Source organism: Boleophthalmus pectinirostris, unplaced genomic scaffold (assembly GCF_026225935.1).
Source record: "Boleophthalmus pectinirostris isolate CB_2022bp ecotype Guang Dong unplaced genomic scaffold, ASM2622593v1 HiC_scaffold_609, whole genome shotgun sequence".
In the NCBI taxonomy this organism is placed as follows: Eukaryota; Metazoa; Chordata; class Actinopteri; order Gobiiformes; family Gobiidae; genus Boleophthalmus; species Boleophthalmus pectinirostris.
The window spans coordinates 17498-33320 of NW_026571451.1; the positions used below are offsets into that span (position 1 = coordinate 17498).

Consider the following 15823-nt stretch of genomic DNA (forward strand, 5'->3'; position numbering starts at 1 on the left):
ACCACCACCACGTGACGTTGACGTCATTCATATTTTGGTAAGACCCGGAAGTGCGGAAGACGACGAAGAGCGAAGCTCGAAGGATTGAAGTTTACTTGGTAAATTCCATCTTCAGTTTCCTTCTTTTTCAACAGCTGTTTGGACGATTGGATTTTTACACCCTTGAGTTCACGTACAGTCGTATCAAGATGCCTAAAATTGAACGTATCCTTTGAAACTGGGTGAGAAAAACAGTTCGCTGCGGTGTGGTGACAGTATGCTGCTTAGATTTATAACGTCCCTTTCTTGATTTTGCGGGTCATAAGTAAGCTAAAAACATAATAAGTTAAGTTAGCAATTCACCTGACTAATTTACTTGACATTTTTTACAACTATTTCAAGACGACATATCGTTCCAGACGAAGGCCTTTAAACTTAGCTTGCTACTTAGTTACTAGGTTTATACCGTCATAATAGATCCATGGCGTACGCAGACATTGTTATACTGACTGAAAAATAGTCTTAAGAATAATACCACGTGATGTATTTGTAGGGGCCGCAGTTTTGGAATAGGAGTGGGGGCTTTAGGGATCCGATAACAACGGGGGGCGACATAAAGTGTTTATTTCAGGGGGTTGAGGTTATAAGTGGTGGTAGCTTATGACGTTTAGGTTACCGTAAAAATATGTCTGTAAGAGACAAATCAACAGCTTTGAGTGAAATCCATCCCCGGTCTGCGTGGACCAGGAGGCATCCGTTAATGGCCCATATTACGCTATTTTCTATTCTCTTTTCTTTTCTCTTGATCTATGTTGTAATGTTTCCTCATCCAAAAGATACCTGGAAGTGTATTTGTTTCATTCACACATGTCTAGCACACAAACCCTGTATATGTAGGCTGAGCTCTTATATCAAACTGAAAATACTCTGTTCCGCCTTGTAATGTCATGTGGTAATACAGGAAGTGCTCCAGTGTTTTTAAACTCCATACACCTTCACTTCAATCATTTTGGATGATTTCAGCCTTGGAATTGCCAATCTCAACTAAACAAAAGGTAAACGTAGCTGTCAAGTTAAATGTCATTTCATGACATCACAACCTTGAACAGAGCATTTTCAGATTTGGAAATGTAAACAGACTAATAATAAAGGGTTACTCAAACGTGTGTGTGTGTGAATGAAACAAAACACAACTCTAATACGTTTTAAGGAGGTAATAACATTTTAAAATTGGTAAAAGCTCACAAGAGTCAATTGTGTGAAATATAGAACCTTTAAAATTTATTGACCATCAATAAGGTGCATTTAAAGCAAACTGAGCTTTTTTTTGGTGAAGCAATTCAAGGAAAGGTCTCAGTACAGTTTAAGAGGAGGAATGTCAGGTCTAGTGTGTATTTTTCTTTAACTCCACTCCACAGAACATCTTTTTAATTTAAAGTTTGCTGCCAAAGAACTCCAGAGAAATGCCAAAAAATGTGAGAAAGAAGAAAAGGCAGAAAAGGCAAAAGTTAAAAAAGTAAGTAGAACAGTAGAACTATTATAACTGTTTTCAGTGTCGGATTTGTAAACCTATCAATACTCTTTTTTTTTAGGCTATTCAGAAAGGGAATACGGAAGTAGCAAGAATTCATGCTGAAAATGCCATCAGACAGAAGAACCAGTCCCTGAATTTTCTGAGAATGAGTGCTCGAGTGGACGCTGTGGCAGCTAAAGTCCAAAGCGCTGTTACAATGAATGGGGTACTTGTTCTAGTGTGCTATGATAACCTTTAAGATGCCTTGTTAAATTTGTTTCTTAAATTCCATAGTATTTCCTCAATTCCTGCTCTTGTCAAATTGAAGCTGATGACAGAGAAAAATTCAATAATATATTCAAAATATAATATACCATTAATAGAATTTTTGTTAATGTTATATAGGTCACAAAATCCATGGCTGGTGTAGTTAAGGGGATGGAGGCTACTCTTAAGAGCATGAACCTGGAAAAGGCAAGTCAAACAAGAAATCAATTTCTATAGAAATTTTAAAATAACTAATAACAACAATATTATATTGTTGTGTTTAGATTTCCTGCCTTATGGACAAGTTTGAGCAACAGTTTGAAACCCTGGATGTTCAGACGGCCCAAATGGAGGACACCATGAGCAGTACCACAACACTGACAACACCACAGGTGCATTTTTGTGGTTTGTCACTACATTATATAATTTTTAATCAAGTAAGTAAATATGTATGATTACTGTTTTTCAGAACCAAGTGGACTCACTGCTGCATGAAATGGCAGATGAAGCAGGGTAAGACTTTACACCACAGTCTATATTTTTTAACCTACAAAAATGCATAATTTTGATGATCTGGTTATTATTTCAGTTTGGACCTGAACATGGAGCTTCCCCAGGGCCAGACTGGATCAGTGGGGACCAGTGTGGCTTCTGTTGAACAGGTACCTAATCCTTCATAGATCTACATTACTATGAGATTGCGTGGCTTCTTTTATGAATTGCATTTTTTTTTTTTTTTTTAAGGATGAGCTATCACAAAGGCTTGCTAGACTTCGAGATCAAGTATAAATGTGGACTAATCTTACTGCAACCTTCAAGCTTTTACACACTGTACACTACCTGATAATAAACTCCCAACCACCTCACATTAATCTCTCATGTCTCAACATACTAATGTCTTTGGCAGGTTATGGTGGTGTGTGTTTTCTTTAAATTGAGGCCTGATTTGTTTCCCTGTTTATATTGTTTTGGAAGGAACTATACTTTCAGTAATTTGTAAATACTGTATTAGTTCCGCTGTATATCAGACTGTGTGTTATAATTTACACATTTACTATTGAGGTGGGCAATATTGAACATAAGATCATAAAAAAAATATTATTAAGCATAAAGAAAATCTCAAAAATGTGTGCTTAGAAGTCCTGAGCATGGATTTTTTAGTATTTCTGTTTATGATTACGTAGGTTTTCATAGGCATGTTTCAACTATATGTATTTATCTTTTGATCTTTTTTTTGCCACATAATTTTATTTCTAAAATTTTTAAATAACCCATTGGAATTGTTTCTGGTTCCTGTCTTGTTTTTGCTTTTGACATGGGATTTGGTAAAGGGTTAATGCTTGAGGGGAAAAATAAGTAGCTAATAAAAAAAATTATAAGAAGTTTCTGTCATTGCTCTTTTTCTACATACATTTGAGATAACTGACAGTAAAATACTGTACAACGTAAGTGAGATTCTTAAATGAAAAATCCGACAACATTTTTTTTTTTTTTACAGCAATTATACAATAATATAGTGTTGAAAGCATAGAGTGTAGCAAGTGATTCCTCCAGCGGTGTTAAACTGATGGGCCATTTACCTTATCCCACTCAATAATGTTAAGTTTAGCATCAAACTTATTGTATTACACGGTGATAAACTGTTTTAATGTGCAGACAATAGCGCTAGTTAACTTCACAACTTCATGTTAACCGCACAGACAGCGGCGCTTTCGACAGGGGTCAGACCATAGACTGTATAAAAGAAGTATCATAATATACAGTCTATGGTCAGTCCTATGGTCAGACCCTCTTGGCGCTTTCTACCCTCAGGCTGCGCGCGCATCCGCTGTGATGGTAAACAAATAATCCATCTATAGACCCTTAAAAGTTTGTCAACCATAAACTATCAAGAATATAAACAGTGTGTGTCCACCTATAGACCCTCTCAAAGTGTGTTAACCATAGACTGTATAAAGAATATAAACAATTTATACAATTTATATAGATACAGTCTATTGTGTAAAGAAATACATTCCGAATTTTGGAAGGAAGCCATCTGGAGGCAAAAGTGAAAAGGAATGGTGTAACTGGGAGTAACCACATAATATCACAAAATATATAAAAAAAAAAATGCTTTTGGCAATGAAATCAGAGCCCAGATTAAAAGTTACTTTATTTATTTATTTTTTTTTTACTTTATGTGTTGTTAGGAGATAATTGAGATTTTGATGAAAGCAGTTTTTAAAATTCAGATATACCATGATTGTAGCATATCAGTTCACTTCCGCTGTTGGGTTTAGTCGCGTGACACGCGCGGGGGTTTCTCTGGATAATGTTCATGTTATTTGGAACTTTGTTTATGTTTATTAATGTGCAATCGAGCATTTGGCTATTGTCTTGCTCTGTAGCATGGCTCTACTACTTTACAAGTTAGGGCACGCCCACATTTTATTGCTGTTATATCCGCTGTTGTATTGGGAGAATGTTTGTCACCGTGTTTGAGTTTGTTTTGTTGTGATATGACCGTCCTATTCATGCCTGCTTTGGTGTTATTAATATAAAACCGCATTTTCGGAGCTGTACGATGTTACTTTGTCCTCCATGGAAACGTCATATTTTTTTAACGGTGTTTATATTTTATAAGTAAGATTCATGCCCAACTGTGTCAACAATACTTCGATTAATCGTAATCATGGGTTACATAGATTATATCAGTACTACTGGGGGTTGGGTAGGGGGCAGTTCTTCCGTCATGTGACTTTGGCGTAAACAGGAAGCAGCTGATCCTTCACTGTTTCTGCGAAGTAATTAATACAAGTGTAGTCCTGAGATTTCATCATTTTTACAGTCTCCATCTGCTTGGGTAGATAAAGAGCTCTACACGGGTGGGGTACGTGGACTTTGGGAATTTTAGGTGAGAGTACTTCCATTTTGCTTGCATAAATCAGACGGTTGTCGCGTTAGCTAACTTAGCATAGCAAGCTAATGTTCATGTGAAAGTAAAATGTGACAAATTGATTCCAAATGTTAGGTTTGCAGTATCACCGTTTTGTTGTATCAACCAGAGTTCACATGTCTAAGTAGCTGTCTCTGCACGTTGTGGGCTAAAGAGTTTTTGATTAGACAGATTTGCGTTTTACACCTTGGTGAAAATGAAAATATGTTTGTTCCGCAGCTGAGAGAGGAATTGCAAACATTGAAGTCTTCTGACCCGCAGCTCCTGTAATTTGTTCCGTGTTTTCTGAGGGGGATGTCAGGTTCAGCAATGAAGAAAAAGGTACTCTAGAAGCTTCACCATTTATGGTGTCATTTATTAGCATCAACATGCCATTTGACACAGAGGATGACAAACATTTCTGTGTTTTCAAAAAAAATGTCAACCATGGCTTCATTATTCTATTCTTTCTTCATCTTATTTTATTTTATTTTTTACATTTATCTGGGTATATCTAGTAATTCCCACTGAAACTATGGATGTACTAACTAACACATGAATGTCCTTGCTTTCAGATCACTTTTATTCTTTCCTTTCCTCAACAAATATTCTTGTGTTAACCCTCTGTCTTTGCGTTAGGTGTTACTGATGGGGAAGAGTGGGTCTGGGAAGACTAGTATGAGATCCATCATCTTTGCGAATTACATAGCTCGAGATACAAGGCGCCTTGGGGCCACAAGTAAGAAACACAACACCTGCAGATATATTGTTTTATGTCCTTAACAATTAAACTAACTCTAAAATTTCTATTATTGTTTAAGTTGATGTTGAACACTCCCACGTACGATTTCTTGGCAATCTTGTTCTAAACCTTTGGGATTGTGGAGGGTAAACTATTACTCAACATATTGCTTTTAAAATATTGGGCGATTGTGTTTCAAACTTATTTTTTCCTTGATCATTTCATCAGGCAGGACACATTTATGGAAAACTACTTCACCAGTCAGAGGGACAACATTTTCCGAAATGTAGAGGTTCTCATTTATGTATTTGATGTTGAGAGTCGTGAGTTGGAGAAAGACATGCATTACTATCAATCATGTCTTGAGGCCATTCTGCAAAACTCCCCTGATGCCAAAGTATTCTGCCTTGTACATAAAATGGACCTGGTACAAGAGGACCAACGGGATCTGGTGAGTTGACAGCTAAGAAAATGTTGAGGAAAATCATATTGTATTTTGCTGCTGTTGTTTTAAGGTGATTATAAGCACTGATGAATCCAAAACATGTGAGGACATTCCTGTTTTGAGTAACTTACAGTAGAGGAAGTGAAGAAATGATAAAGAGCTAAAGTTTTAAATGGCCTTGTTTTGCCAATGTGTTACAATCACATAGCCAGAAATAATGTATTGCTTGAGTTTAGCAATTTAAACCAGTGATTTTAGTAAAAGTATAATTTCCTTTGTGTCAAAATTGATCTATGAACACCTTATGCTTCAGATTTTCAAAGAGCGTGAAGAAGACCTCAAGAGATTGTCAAGACCATTGGCATGCACATGCTTTAGGACATCAATCTGGGATGAAACGCTCTATAAGGTTATAAAACTTCAACTGTCACCCTGTAAAGAATATTTTATACATCGCCATCATATTGATACAATATAATATCATACAGGCATGGTCAAGCATAGTGTACCAGCTCATCCCCAATGTGCAACAACTGGAGACAAACCTGAGAAACTTTGCTCAGATCATTGAAGCAGATGAAGTACTTCTGTTTGAGAGAGCAACTTTCCTGGTTAGATCCAATAATTAATATAATAAATATACATATACAAATAGATGAACATAAACACAAACATGATTGTGATTATTCTGCTCTTTTGTTTTTAAAGGTGATCTCTCACTATCAGTGCAAAGAGCAGCGTGACGCACATCGGTTTGAGAAGATTAGCAACATTATCAAACAGTTTAAACTCAGTTGCAGGTGAGTGCAGTTACCACAACCTCATCAGCCCTCACATTGAAACCACACACGAACACTTACAATGTTATTCTTTTTTTCAGTAAACTTGCAGCTTCGTTCCAAAGTATGGAAGTTAGGAACTCCAACTTTGCAGCCTTTATTGATGTTTTTACCTCTAACACTTATGTTATGGTCATCATGTCAGATCCGTCCATCCGTAAGTGGAAATCAAAAAATCAACTGCATGTATTTGATTTATTTAAGTTCTGTCTTTTAAATACCATCCCAGTGTGAACCTGCTCGTTTTCTGCCCACAGCCTCTGCAGCAACGCTCATCAATATCCGAAACGCTAGGAAACACTTTGAGAAGCTGGAACGGGTGGATGGCCCCAAACACAGCCTGCATATGCGGATGCGTTAGCCTTAAGTTCACATGGACGCTCTCAGCCAATCACTCAGGCCACAAACAGCACATTGTAATTTAGTTCTGAAAAACACAAGTAACTCTTCCTTTGTATTTTCACATTCAATCAAATGTTACTGGGGGAAATCATGAGATCAATGAGAGGCAGGTAATGTTGGACTTTTAAATATATGTTTGTACTCTTTTAAACAAGTATAAACTATATGCAAAATCTATTAAAATGTTCTTTTTCTTAATTAAATAATGTGTGAATTACTTACCTCGATAAACTTATTAACAAATAAGGCCAGCAATACTAATGGCTGCTGTGATGTCTGTTGGTGAAGCATAAGTCGTACCAGCAGTTGTTGGGTACAGTTGTCACATGGATCACATGTTTAAGGTTGGGCTGAGTTGTCCATGAGTGCGCACTTTGGTTATAAAGGAAGGAGATTAATATGAGTGTGGCGCACCTGTTTGACCAGCTGCAAAGAACTGACAACATGGCATGATGTGAGTCAAGTGATCTTTAAATGTATTTAAATCTGAGGAAGACTTTTAGTTGAGGTATATTTATATTAACAACACCACTCTACTGAAAACATGTGGAGTAGGCCATTCATCCAGCTAAGTATACTTTTGATTGTAAAAACAGATCTGAAAGGGCTCCCTGGGTGCTGCTTTGCAATTGTCCACTGCTCTTGAGCATTGAAAGAGTAAAATGCAGAAACTAAAAGAGTTAAAAAAAATTTTTTGTCACTTATTGCTTGTATAGAAGCCCCAATAAAATTAACTACATGAAAAGGCCGTGCCATGAAAAGAGTGTAATCTTGTCAATATTACGCTGTACAGGATGAATCCAAATCAGATAGATCTGTTATCTCAGAAATTCAGGATGTAATTAGACTCCTTTGTGCAGAGCAGGTAAGGAGAACTCTCTCTAACTCCTCCATGTCCGTGGCAGTGCACTCATCACCTCCTCCTTTTATTATGTCTAGCTTCAGCATTGTTCAAAACGCTTATCAGCATTTCTCATGTGGTTCAGTTGTATCCTGGAATGTGGAGCCAGGAGACGGGAAAATCCCCTCTGTAGCACGGAGCAAGACTTTATATTAAAGCAAACACAACAAAAAGCTTCCCTTTTTAGTGTGCAATAATTACGTTGTATTATGTTATACTATTGACAATAATAGAAAATGTGCAAAAGTCTGACAAAAAAGACCATTCATTTAAATAAGATACTGCTTTGAAGTATGGGTATAGGAGACTGGAAAAAAAAAAAAGTCAATATTTTTTCAATATTAGGCCAATATATCTATATGAAGAGGGAAATATATACCATATATTAGCATAAACAGGTAAACTATTTGGATAGATACAGTCATTGGAAAAAAGTGCTTGTAATTCTGAGAACAAATGATCTATCCTCATTGGACTGCCTCCCTTGAGGAGCAACCAGAGCATGGTGTACAGAACCATTGCGCAATACATATCAGGAGGGTGAATCCCCAGCTTATGCATGTTTACAAAACTCAGGCAGCTTGCTTTTCGACATAAGGAAATGAATTAATAAAACAGCTGCAATGAGTTTTATCAGACTTAAATATATTTATTCCAATTTGATGATAAAAAAGATCACTTTGTTGGTGAAATAACCTTTTCCTCTCTTGCTATATGTGACCCACCCTTCCCCTCATCATCAGCCCCACAGTCAGTCTGATTCAGCTGCCTCTCCAATAGAGTTATTCTCTGCTTTAACCTCTGCTGTGTATGTGTATATTCATTAAGCAATCGTGCAAATCGTGTCTGCAAAGTGTCTAATCCGGTCTCAAGTCTCTCCACTTTGTCCTCGGTGTCTTCTTTCTCCAGACCACCACTTTCTGCATTTTCATCCAACAGACCTTCTTTCATTAAAATCTCTCTACCCCTCTCCTCAAGTACAGTTTTTGCATCAGGATATTCTGTCACTGCCTCCATCAGGTCATCTTTAGAGAGGCAGAAGAGATCAGAGTAGCCCAAGCTGCGGATATTAGCTGTACGGCGATTTCCCATTTTACTTCCTTTAATGTTGAGAATGCTTATTTCCCCAAAGCAGCTCCCCGCAGTGAGGAGGGCATACTGCGTGACTCCATCGTCAGCCACTACAGCCAGTTTACCCTCCTTTATAATGTACATCTCCTTTCCTATGTCACCTTTCCTGCAAATGTAGTCACCAGGACTGAAGACTTGTGGTCGCAGTTTAAGGACAAGTTCAACCAAAAGTCCTGCTTCACAATCTTGAAAAATTCGCACTTTCTTCAATGTTTCAAGATGTACATTTATGGCAATTTCAGCTCGAAGTTTGTTGGGAAGGTTTTTAAGCACTTCTTGTTCGTCAACTGCTTTTTTATTGGTCCACAGGTAATCAAACCACTTAATGACACGTGTTTCCAAATCTCTGCTAACTTTGCGAAAGTGCATGTAATGTTTTATGGCATCAATTCGAGCTTGAAACTCAGCACGTGTAGCATTCATATTGGCTATCATTGATCCAACATTTCCAACAATAGTGGCGAAGATTAAAACACCAACAAGAAAATCAAAGACCACAAATAAGTACTCTTCATCTCGCACTGGAGCAGGCATTTCCCCAATAGTGGTGAGAGTGAGGGTGGACCAGTACAGACAGTAGACATAACTGTGTGTGAGAGAGGAAAACTCCGGTTTAGACGAGTTTGGAAAAACCCAAGAGTCTGATCCAAATCCCAAAGACTTGGAGATGGCGTAGTAAATGCAAGCATTCCAGTGGATGATGACCAGGATGTAGAGCACCAGATTACAGATGCGAAAGATGTTGGGATAGTTAGTGCGGGTTTCTGTACGGTCGAAAAACTCAAACATTCGAGGGAAACGAAGCAGACGATTGAAGCGGAGCTGGGGAGTGTGTCCCTGTGGCAATGTAGGCCAGGTCTGTGGGCAGTATCGACAGCACATCCAACTTAAACTGCAATGTGTGAACATAACTATCCCGAAGCTTTGCATGGTCCTTCACCAGCAGCCCTTGCTCCAGAAAACCTACAGAAATGCAAATTCGAATAACAGTTAACAACCCATGTATTCATATCATTAGTAATTTAAGAAGACACTATAACATAACATAAAGGCGCCAGTTTTACACAATATATCCCCTTTCAAAATATAGTACCTCGCTGAAGTATTTCACAGTCTATTCAATTTAGGATTTTAGTTCCTCCAACATTGTTTTTGCTACTGTTGCTATTGTCATTTTCCAAGTCCAGATGTGTTTTAGCTTTGAGCTCCTTTTGATTTAAAGCACTGAGGACTTTACTGGCAAATCCTTACAGGCATGTTACTCCAAACCAGATGCTGTGTTTTCATCAGCGTTACCTGTGCGGAGGCGAACACAAGTGTCCATCAAGTACACAGTATCAGAGAGGTAGTCCAGCACCAGCCAGCAGACATAATTATCCACTTGTAACGTATCAAAGCAAGCCCTGTGGATGGAATTGAACAAGAGAGACTGGGTATTATATGCAGTCTATGGGTGCAATCATTTTACATTCATTACCTGGCTACTACAAGAAACCAGTTGTATAAGACAGCAATGGCGATAACAAACAGCCAACGGTAGTATGCATTGTCGGATGGAGACACCACAAACAAGTCCCATTTTCGTCTAAAAAAGAAAGATACAAGTGTGTGAAATGTTTAAAAAATGTGTTGATTGATATCAATATTTTAAATTCTATAGCAGGTCCTCCAAATTTGAGGAAAGTTGTAGTTTCTGGTGGAGAGTCACCTCCATGGAAAAAGAAAGTTAAAACTATACTTCTGAACATTCTCCATGAGACAGATACATTTTATGCCATACTGTGGAAGATTATAGCCATAGGAGCAATATTTCCATGGAAACAAGCAGGAGGAGGCCTTCCTCCAGGTCAAATAAGGATTGTGGATATGCAGGCCCGCTCACAGTGAGAATGCATGTTTTTACCTTTCAATGCAATTAAAAAACAAATAAATAAAAACATGCTTTACTTTTACTTTTAAGTTACATAGTCTCTTTTCATTAATTTCATTAGAATGTTCCGATGTAACCAATATATACATTGTCAATGATAATATAAACCATTCCTACGTCCATTATCTCCAATATAAAATGGGATTAACCATACTTAATGATGCTTTTGGGGTCGTCAGCGCCCTCTTGTGGGTTGTTGCTGCTGCGGCTAGGGGCGGTTCTGAGTTCAGGACCTCGGAAACGCTCCAGGAAGGAGTCCGGCCGCTCCTCTTCCTCTAAAAGACTTCTGTGGGCCCATTCCCGGAGTCGCACCACAAGGTTCACTAGTCTAAAACAAACATCAAATACAGGGAGTTCATAATGTCTCATTTAGCAATTATCAACCATGTACTATTTACTGCCTATAAGCACAACTGACTACATTGGATATATGTCTCAGTAGCTTGTCAGTAAATATTGTTATTACAGTCTAAGTCAATCAAGCAATATGATCTTGTTTTAATAATAACCCAATCCAACAAACACAATGCCATGGCTGGTTAATGTTTCAGGAAAAAGTTGAAGTTTGTTGTACGTACTTACATGCCTTTGTACTGTATATAGCCTACTGTATTACAACTACATCCAAATTACAGGTTTTCTATAGGTCTTTATCAAAATATTGGCAATATTCTCAAATAACTTTATAATGATTTCACATTTCATTTGGCTGCTAATTACACCTCAATGAATACATTTCTTTTGGACTGACATAATCTGAATATCGTAACCTACCCATCCCTACTTCAAGACAGGCATTTTTAGTTTTTATTCTTGGCATTATTAGGGTATCTTAGTGTTACCTTGAGACAGCTCCTCTCCTTTGAAAAGAATTTCTCGACTGGCCTCCATGTGGGTCCAGCGCTGCCACCCTCTGCAGCTCTGAGCATGTGTCATCACAGACCGACGGCACCCTGGAAACATGGCAAAGATGTGGCTTATCTCAACTGCATAGTTTCAAGTCATATTTAAAATTTTTTCCACATATTCATTATCAAAACTTCACCTGCTGAGTATGCTCTCTGCTCGTTCAATCTCATCATCCAAAGTGGTTTTGACGGACAGGTTATGAGGTGACCGGTCCCTCTCTGCTGCCTGGCCTGTCATCTTCATCTACAGTCATGTTACAGCACCCTGAGCAACACATGATTTAGCTATAAATCAGGCATGGGGTGGGTAATATGGCAAAATGTGCACTATGTAACTTCTCTGGTGGAGGTTCCTCACATACTTGTCCCCATGGATAGGTTATTGGTTTCCCTGGAATGTTACACAGTGTGGCATTAAATGTATTTATCAATGTAAATGTTTTATTGCATAATAAATAACTTGAAAAGCATTGTTTCAGTAATTGGTCTTGCATATAACTTGTAACTTGGCCTAGTACTGTTTCCATGGAGATAAACAAGTTCAATGTCATAAAGGCATAGAAATTATATTTTCATGGAGCTGGGCAGGTGGCGGACACTGAACTAGAAAAGTTACATAGTGCACCTTTAACATCAAAATTTTCTTGTAACCAGATTATGATAAAGATTTTATAATTTTTCATGTAAAACTAAGTCATCTGCTTCTTCTGAAAGTTCATACTTAATTTCAATTGCTTAAACACAAACTGAACGACAAGTTGTGGATGGGAGATTGTAGAGCTGCATTCAAGAAAACGTTTGTGAATCACGCTATGGCGATTTTATCAAAATAACATACTGTCACGAGAATGAGATTATAATTACATTTTATCACCTTATTGGCCAGCCCTATGTCAGAAATAAAACAGTGTTTTATACAGGGAATCTCTATGTTTGTGGTGTGTATGGAAGATGAATGATAGTCTGGGGACCACTAAGGACCAAAGGGACCGTGTGCTCCATCCCTTCAGCACCAAGCAGTTGTTGTGGCGCTTGCTTGCTAAATTACTAAAACAACAAAGTACAGTGATTTTAAATACATTAAAGACACGCTCTAATAACACACCTCTATACAGCCGACTGATGATGAGCTGTTTAGACAACTGTTACCACTGTGTGTGACTAATTGGTGGATCATTAGTGAAAACACTCAGATGCAAAGGCAGCGAGCCAATCAGCTGCTCTCCCCCCGGAGCATCCTCACTAGGAAACCGCGCGCTGCAGCCCCGAGCTCCGTGCGTAACACAGTCATTTATCCATAACTCGGCATTTAAGAAGGGTACTTATAACTGAATCAGTATTTTAAATCATTTCTTGATATAGGGTGACCACCTCAAATTTAAGAGAAAGAATGACAACAAATAGCCTAAAAGCATATGTTTTTTTTTTTTTTTTAATTAAGCCGATCAATCGTAACGCACAAAGGACGACTGGAATAGAAATAGGTGCCCACTTACCACCCAGAGAATTACTTTTTGTTGTTTGTTAGTTGTGGTTTGCGAGTTATTTCCCAGTTATTTTCATATTAAAGTGGTTTATGTCAGATGCCTTCCCTGACCTTATGCAACCTTTTTTTTACTCAGGCTTAGAACTGGCATAATTACTGGCTTGTGACTCCGTGTGGCTGTTTAATTCTAGTCTAGCTATATGGAAGATATATAGCTACATCTAGAAAAAAGTTTCTTACCTTGACCCTCCTTTAGTCACTCCCATAGACTTCACATCTCTGAAAACAAGCGCATCTTTCCAGCGTATCCACCTGTTGTCTCCACTCCAGAACACAGGAGATCATGCCCGTATCTTGCATCAAACATTTCAGCGCGTTATGTGGATCATCTTCTTGTAGCGCTGCCTCCTCCTCCTCCTCAGTCACTCTTGCGTCTGGAGTGGCTCTGCTTCACCTGAATGAGGTTTTTACTCTGTGGCTTTAACTGAGGCGTATCCAGCGGTACTCGAGAGGCCTGTGGTGTGTGGGGGAGAGGAGCCGCACCGAAGCACTCTGGGAAATGTAGGGTTTTGAAGATTCAGACGTGTGCTTTAAACTGGGACAGCTCCTGGGAGGATGTCGTACAGTTACTAGGCTAGCAACACTTGTCTCGTTTGATTTTATGTGATTTGGAGACATTTGTCACAATAAAATACAGAAGGACACTGGACAAACTGCTCTATCGTGAACACTCTTGCTCACTCGTTCCAACAGACATTAAAGGGACAGATGAGGCCAATACGCTCTCGATTGATCAGCTCCCACAGTGACTGATACAGAACTACATTTATTCTACACTCCATACAACTGTACAGCAACTAATCCCTATCTAGACTAAAAGACAACCTAAGGTAATGTCAACATTATAACATTTTCATCTTTCCACTGTTTCTCCCCTCCAACTCTTCGCATGGATCCTTGTTGGCCCTCGCCACTAACAAAGTTAGGGGCGAGGGGTATTGTTTTTCGTCGGTTTCTTTTATTTATTTTTTTTATTCCCTTTTCCGACCAAACGATCGCATTTTTGACCCCCTGAACATGGACGAAAAGTCAAACCGGGGTTCAGATCGATCGGCCCGGCGAAAAATTTGATAAAATGGGCATCGTGACAATGACCAACGTGACCCGACTCAACAGCGCCACCTAGAATTCGACCCCTATGGGAGTGGGGACAGGTAAAGTTTGTCACAGGGAAACGAAATTCGGGACAGTGATAGAGAACAATGAGACAAGCCAAAAGATGAATTGGAGCCTTAATAGATCCATGATTGGAGCATGACCCTATGACAAACAGGAAGTCGGCCATATTGGATCAAACATTCGGCGCCGTTTTGACTTGGTGGTCTACAAAAAGATTCAAGTCCCCGGGGTTTGGTCCAAATGACCTCAGATTTGACATGTCACATCTACAGACATGAACTCACAGAAGTTGCCAATTTTTTTTGGAATACTCCTTACGGTTCGCCCGTAGCACGTCGGCGAATAACGCCTTCATTTCCTGTTTTTTCGGTGACCTGTCACGGCCACAGGCATTGTCCTAGAGAACTCAAATTCAAATCACAATTGCGTGATCCAGGCCTGAATGTGATGAAATATGAAATTTAATAAAAGTGAACTCTATAGCGCCCCCTAGCATAGACGTGAAATGTCAACATTATCGGATTTGTACCAAATTCGGGGATTAAATTCTATGCATGATGACAAGCAAAAAAGTTTATTACGGACATGATGCATTTTCCACCATTGGCCAGCAGGGGCGCAAAGACTCCCCCAGAAAATAGTTAAAAAATTATTACACACACAGGCTTAGTCCGATCGTGCTGAAATTTGAATCACTCATGCCTGATCACGGCCTGAATATAATACACCATAAAACATATGAGATGTGAACACTATAGCGCCCCCTAGCATAGACATGAAATGTCAACATTGTCGGATTTGTACCAAACTCGGGGATTAAATTCTATGCATGATTGTGAACAAAAAAGTCCATTACGGATATTGGGCATTTTTCATGGTTGGCCAGTAGGGGCGCAATGACTCCTCTGAAACATTAAAAGGTACACTGTGTCATTTTTCTGGTGGACGAGCTGTCGGCCTCGGGAGCTGTCGGGAAGAGAGAGTGGCGTGCCGGGGCGGTCGCGACTCCCCGGCGGTCGCGTGGGGGGGCGGTGCGCGCCAGGGCGAGGGCCACCATCGCCGCGCGCGGCTTTAATTTATCATTGAGATTTGTCCAAGTCTAAATTGAGCAAAGAGTAGATTACATTTAATACATACATTGCATTTACAAAAGGGGCCTATAGTATTTCAAAAGGCCTTTCAAA

At 38.9% G+C, this 15823-nt stretch overlaps 3 protein-coding genes across 3 annotated transcripts; 2 read left to right on the top strand and 1 right to left on the bottom strand.

The window, feature by feature from the left end:
• The first annotated feature begins 42 nt into the window (after nucleotides 1-42).
• On the top strand, nucleotides 43-3141 carry chmp1b (charged multivesicular body protein 1B). The gene is made up of 8 exons (XM_020933593.2): nucleotides 43-204; nucleotides 1398-1495; nucleotides 1572-1718; nucleotides 1898-1966; nucleotides 2044-2151; nucleotides 2229-2272; nucleotides 2349-2421; nucleotides 2504-3141. The coding sequence occupies exons 1-8, from the start codon at nucleotides 189-191 to the stop codon at nucleotides 2546-2548; spliced, it is 600 nt and encodes a 199-aa protein (XP_020789252.1). The 5' UTR covers nucleotides 43-188; the 3' UTR covers nucleotides 2549-3141.
• A 1342-nt stretch (nucleotides 3142-4483) lies between these two features.
• rraga (Ras-related GTP binding A) lies at nucleotides 4484-7310 on the top strand. The gene is made up of 10 exons (XM_020933562.2): nucleotides 4484-4655; nucleotides 4917-5018; nucleotides 5316-5415; nucleotides 5498-5564; nucleotides 5647-5869; nucleotides 6177-6272; nucleotides 6352-6474; nucleotides 6572-6663; nucleotides 6744-6859; nucleotides 6960-7310. The coding sequence occupies exons 2-10, from the start codon at nucleotides 4992-4994 to the stop codon at nucleotides 7061-7063; spliced, it is 948 nt and encodes a 315-aa protein (XP_020789221.1). The 5' UTR covers nucleotides 4484-4655; nucleotides 4917-4991; the 3' UTR covers nucleotides 7064-7310.
• Nucleotides 7311-8680: 1370 nt separating this feature from the next.
• cnga2b (cyclic nucleotide gated channel subunit alpha 2b) lies at nucleotides 8681-12212 on the bottom strand. The gene is given in 7 exon segments (XM_055164363.1): nucleotides 8681-9971; nucleotides 9973-10099; nucleotides 10433-10539; nucleotides 10614-10721; nucleotides 11221-11394; nucleotides 11909-12019; nucleotides 12112-12212. Coding segments are annotated over 7 exon segments (2019 nt in total).
• Between the last annotated feature and the right edge of the window lie 3611 nt (nucleotides 12213-15823).

Coding starts and splice junctions, on each gene's coding strand:
- chmp1b (XM_020933593.2), top strand. Junction 2,152..2,228: donor CAACACTGACAACACCACAG/GTGCATTTTTGT, acceptor ACTGTTTTTCAG/AACCAAGTGGACTCACTGCT. Junction 2,422..2,503: donor GTGTGGCTTCTGTTGAACAG/GTACCTAATCCT, acceptor TTTTTTTTTAAG/GATGAGCTATCACAAAGGCT.
- rraga (XM_020933562.2), top strand. CDS start 4,992: ATGTCAGGTTCAGCAATGAAGAAAAAG. Junction 5,019..5,315: donor GTTCAGCAATGAAGAAAAAG/GTACTCTAGAAG, acceptor TCTTTGCGTTAG/GTGTTACTGATGGGGAAGAG. Junction 6,273..6,351: donor GGGATGAAACGCTCTATAAG/GTTATAAAACTT, acceptor AATATCATACAG/GCATGGTCAAGCATAGTGTA.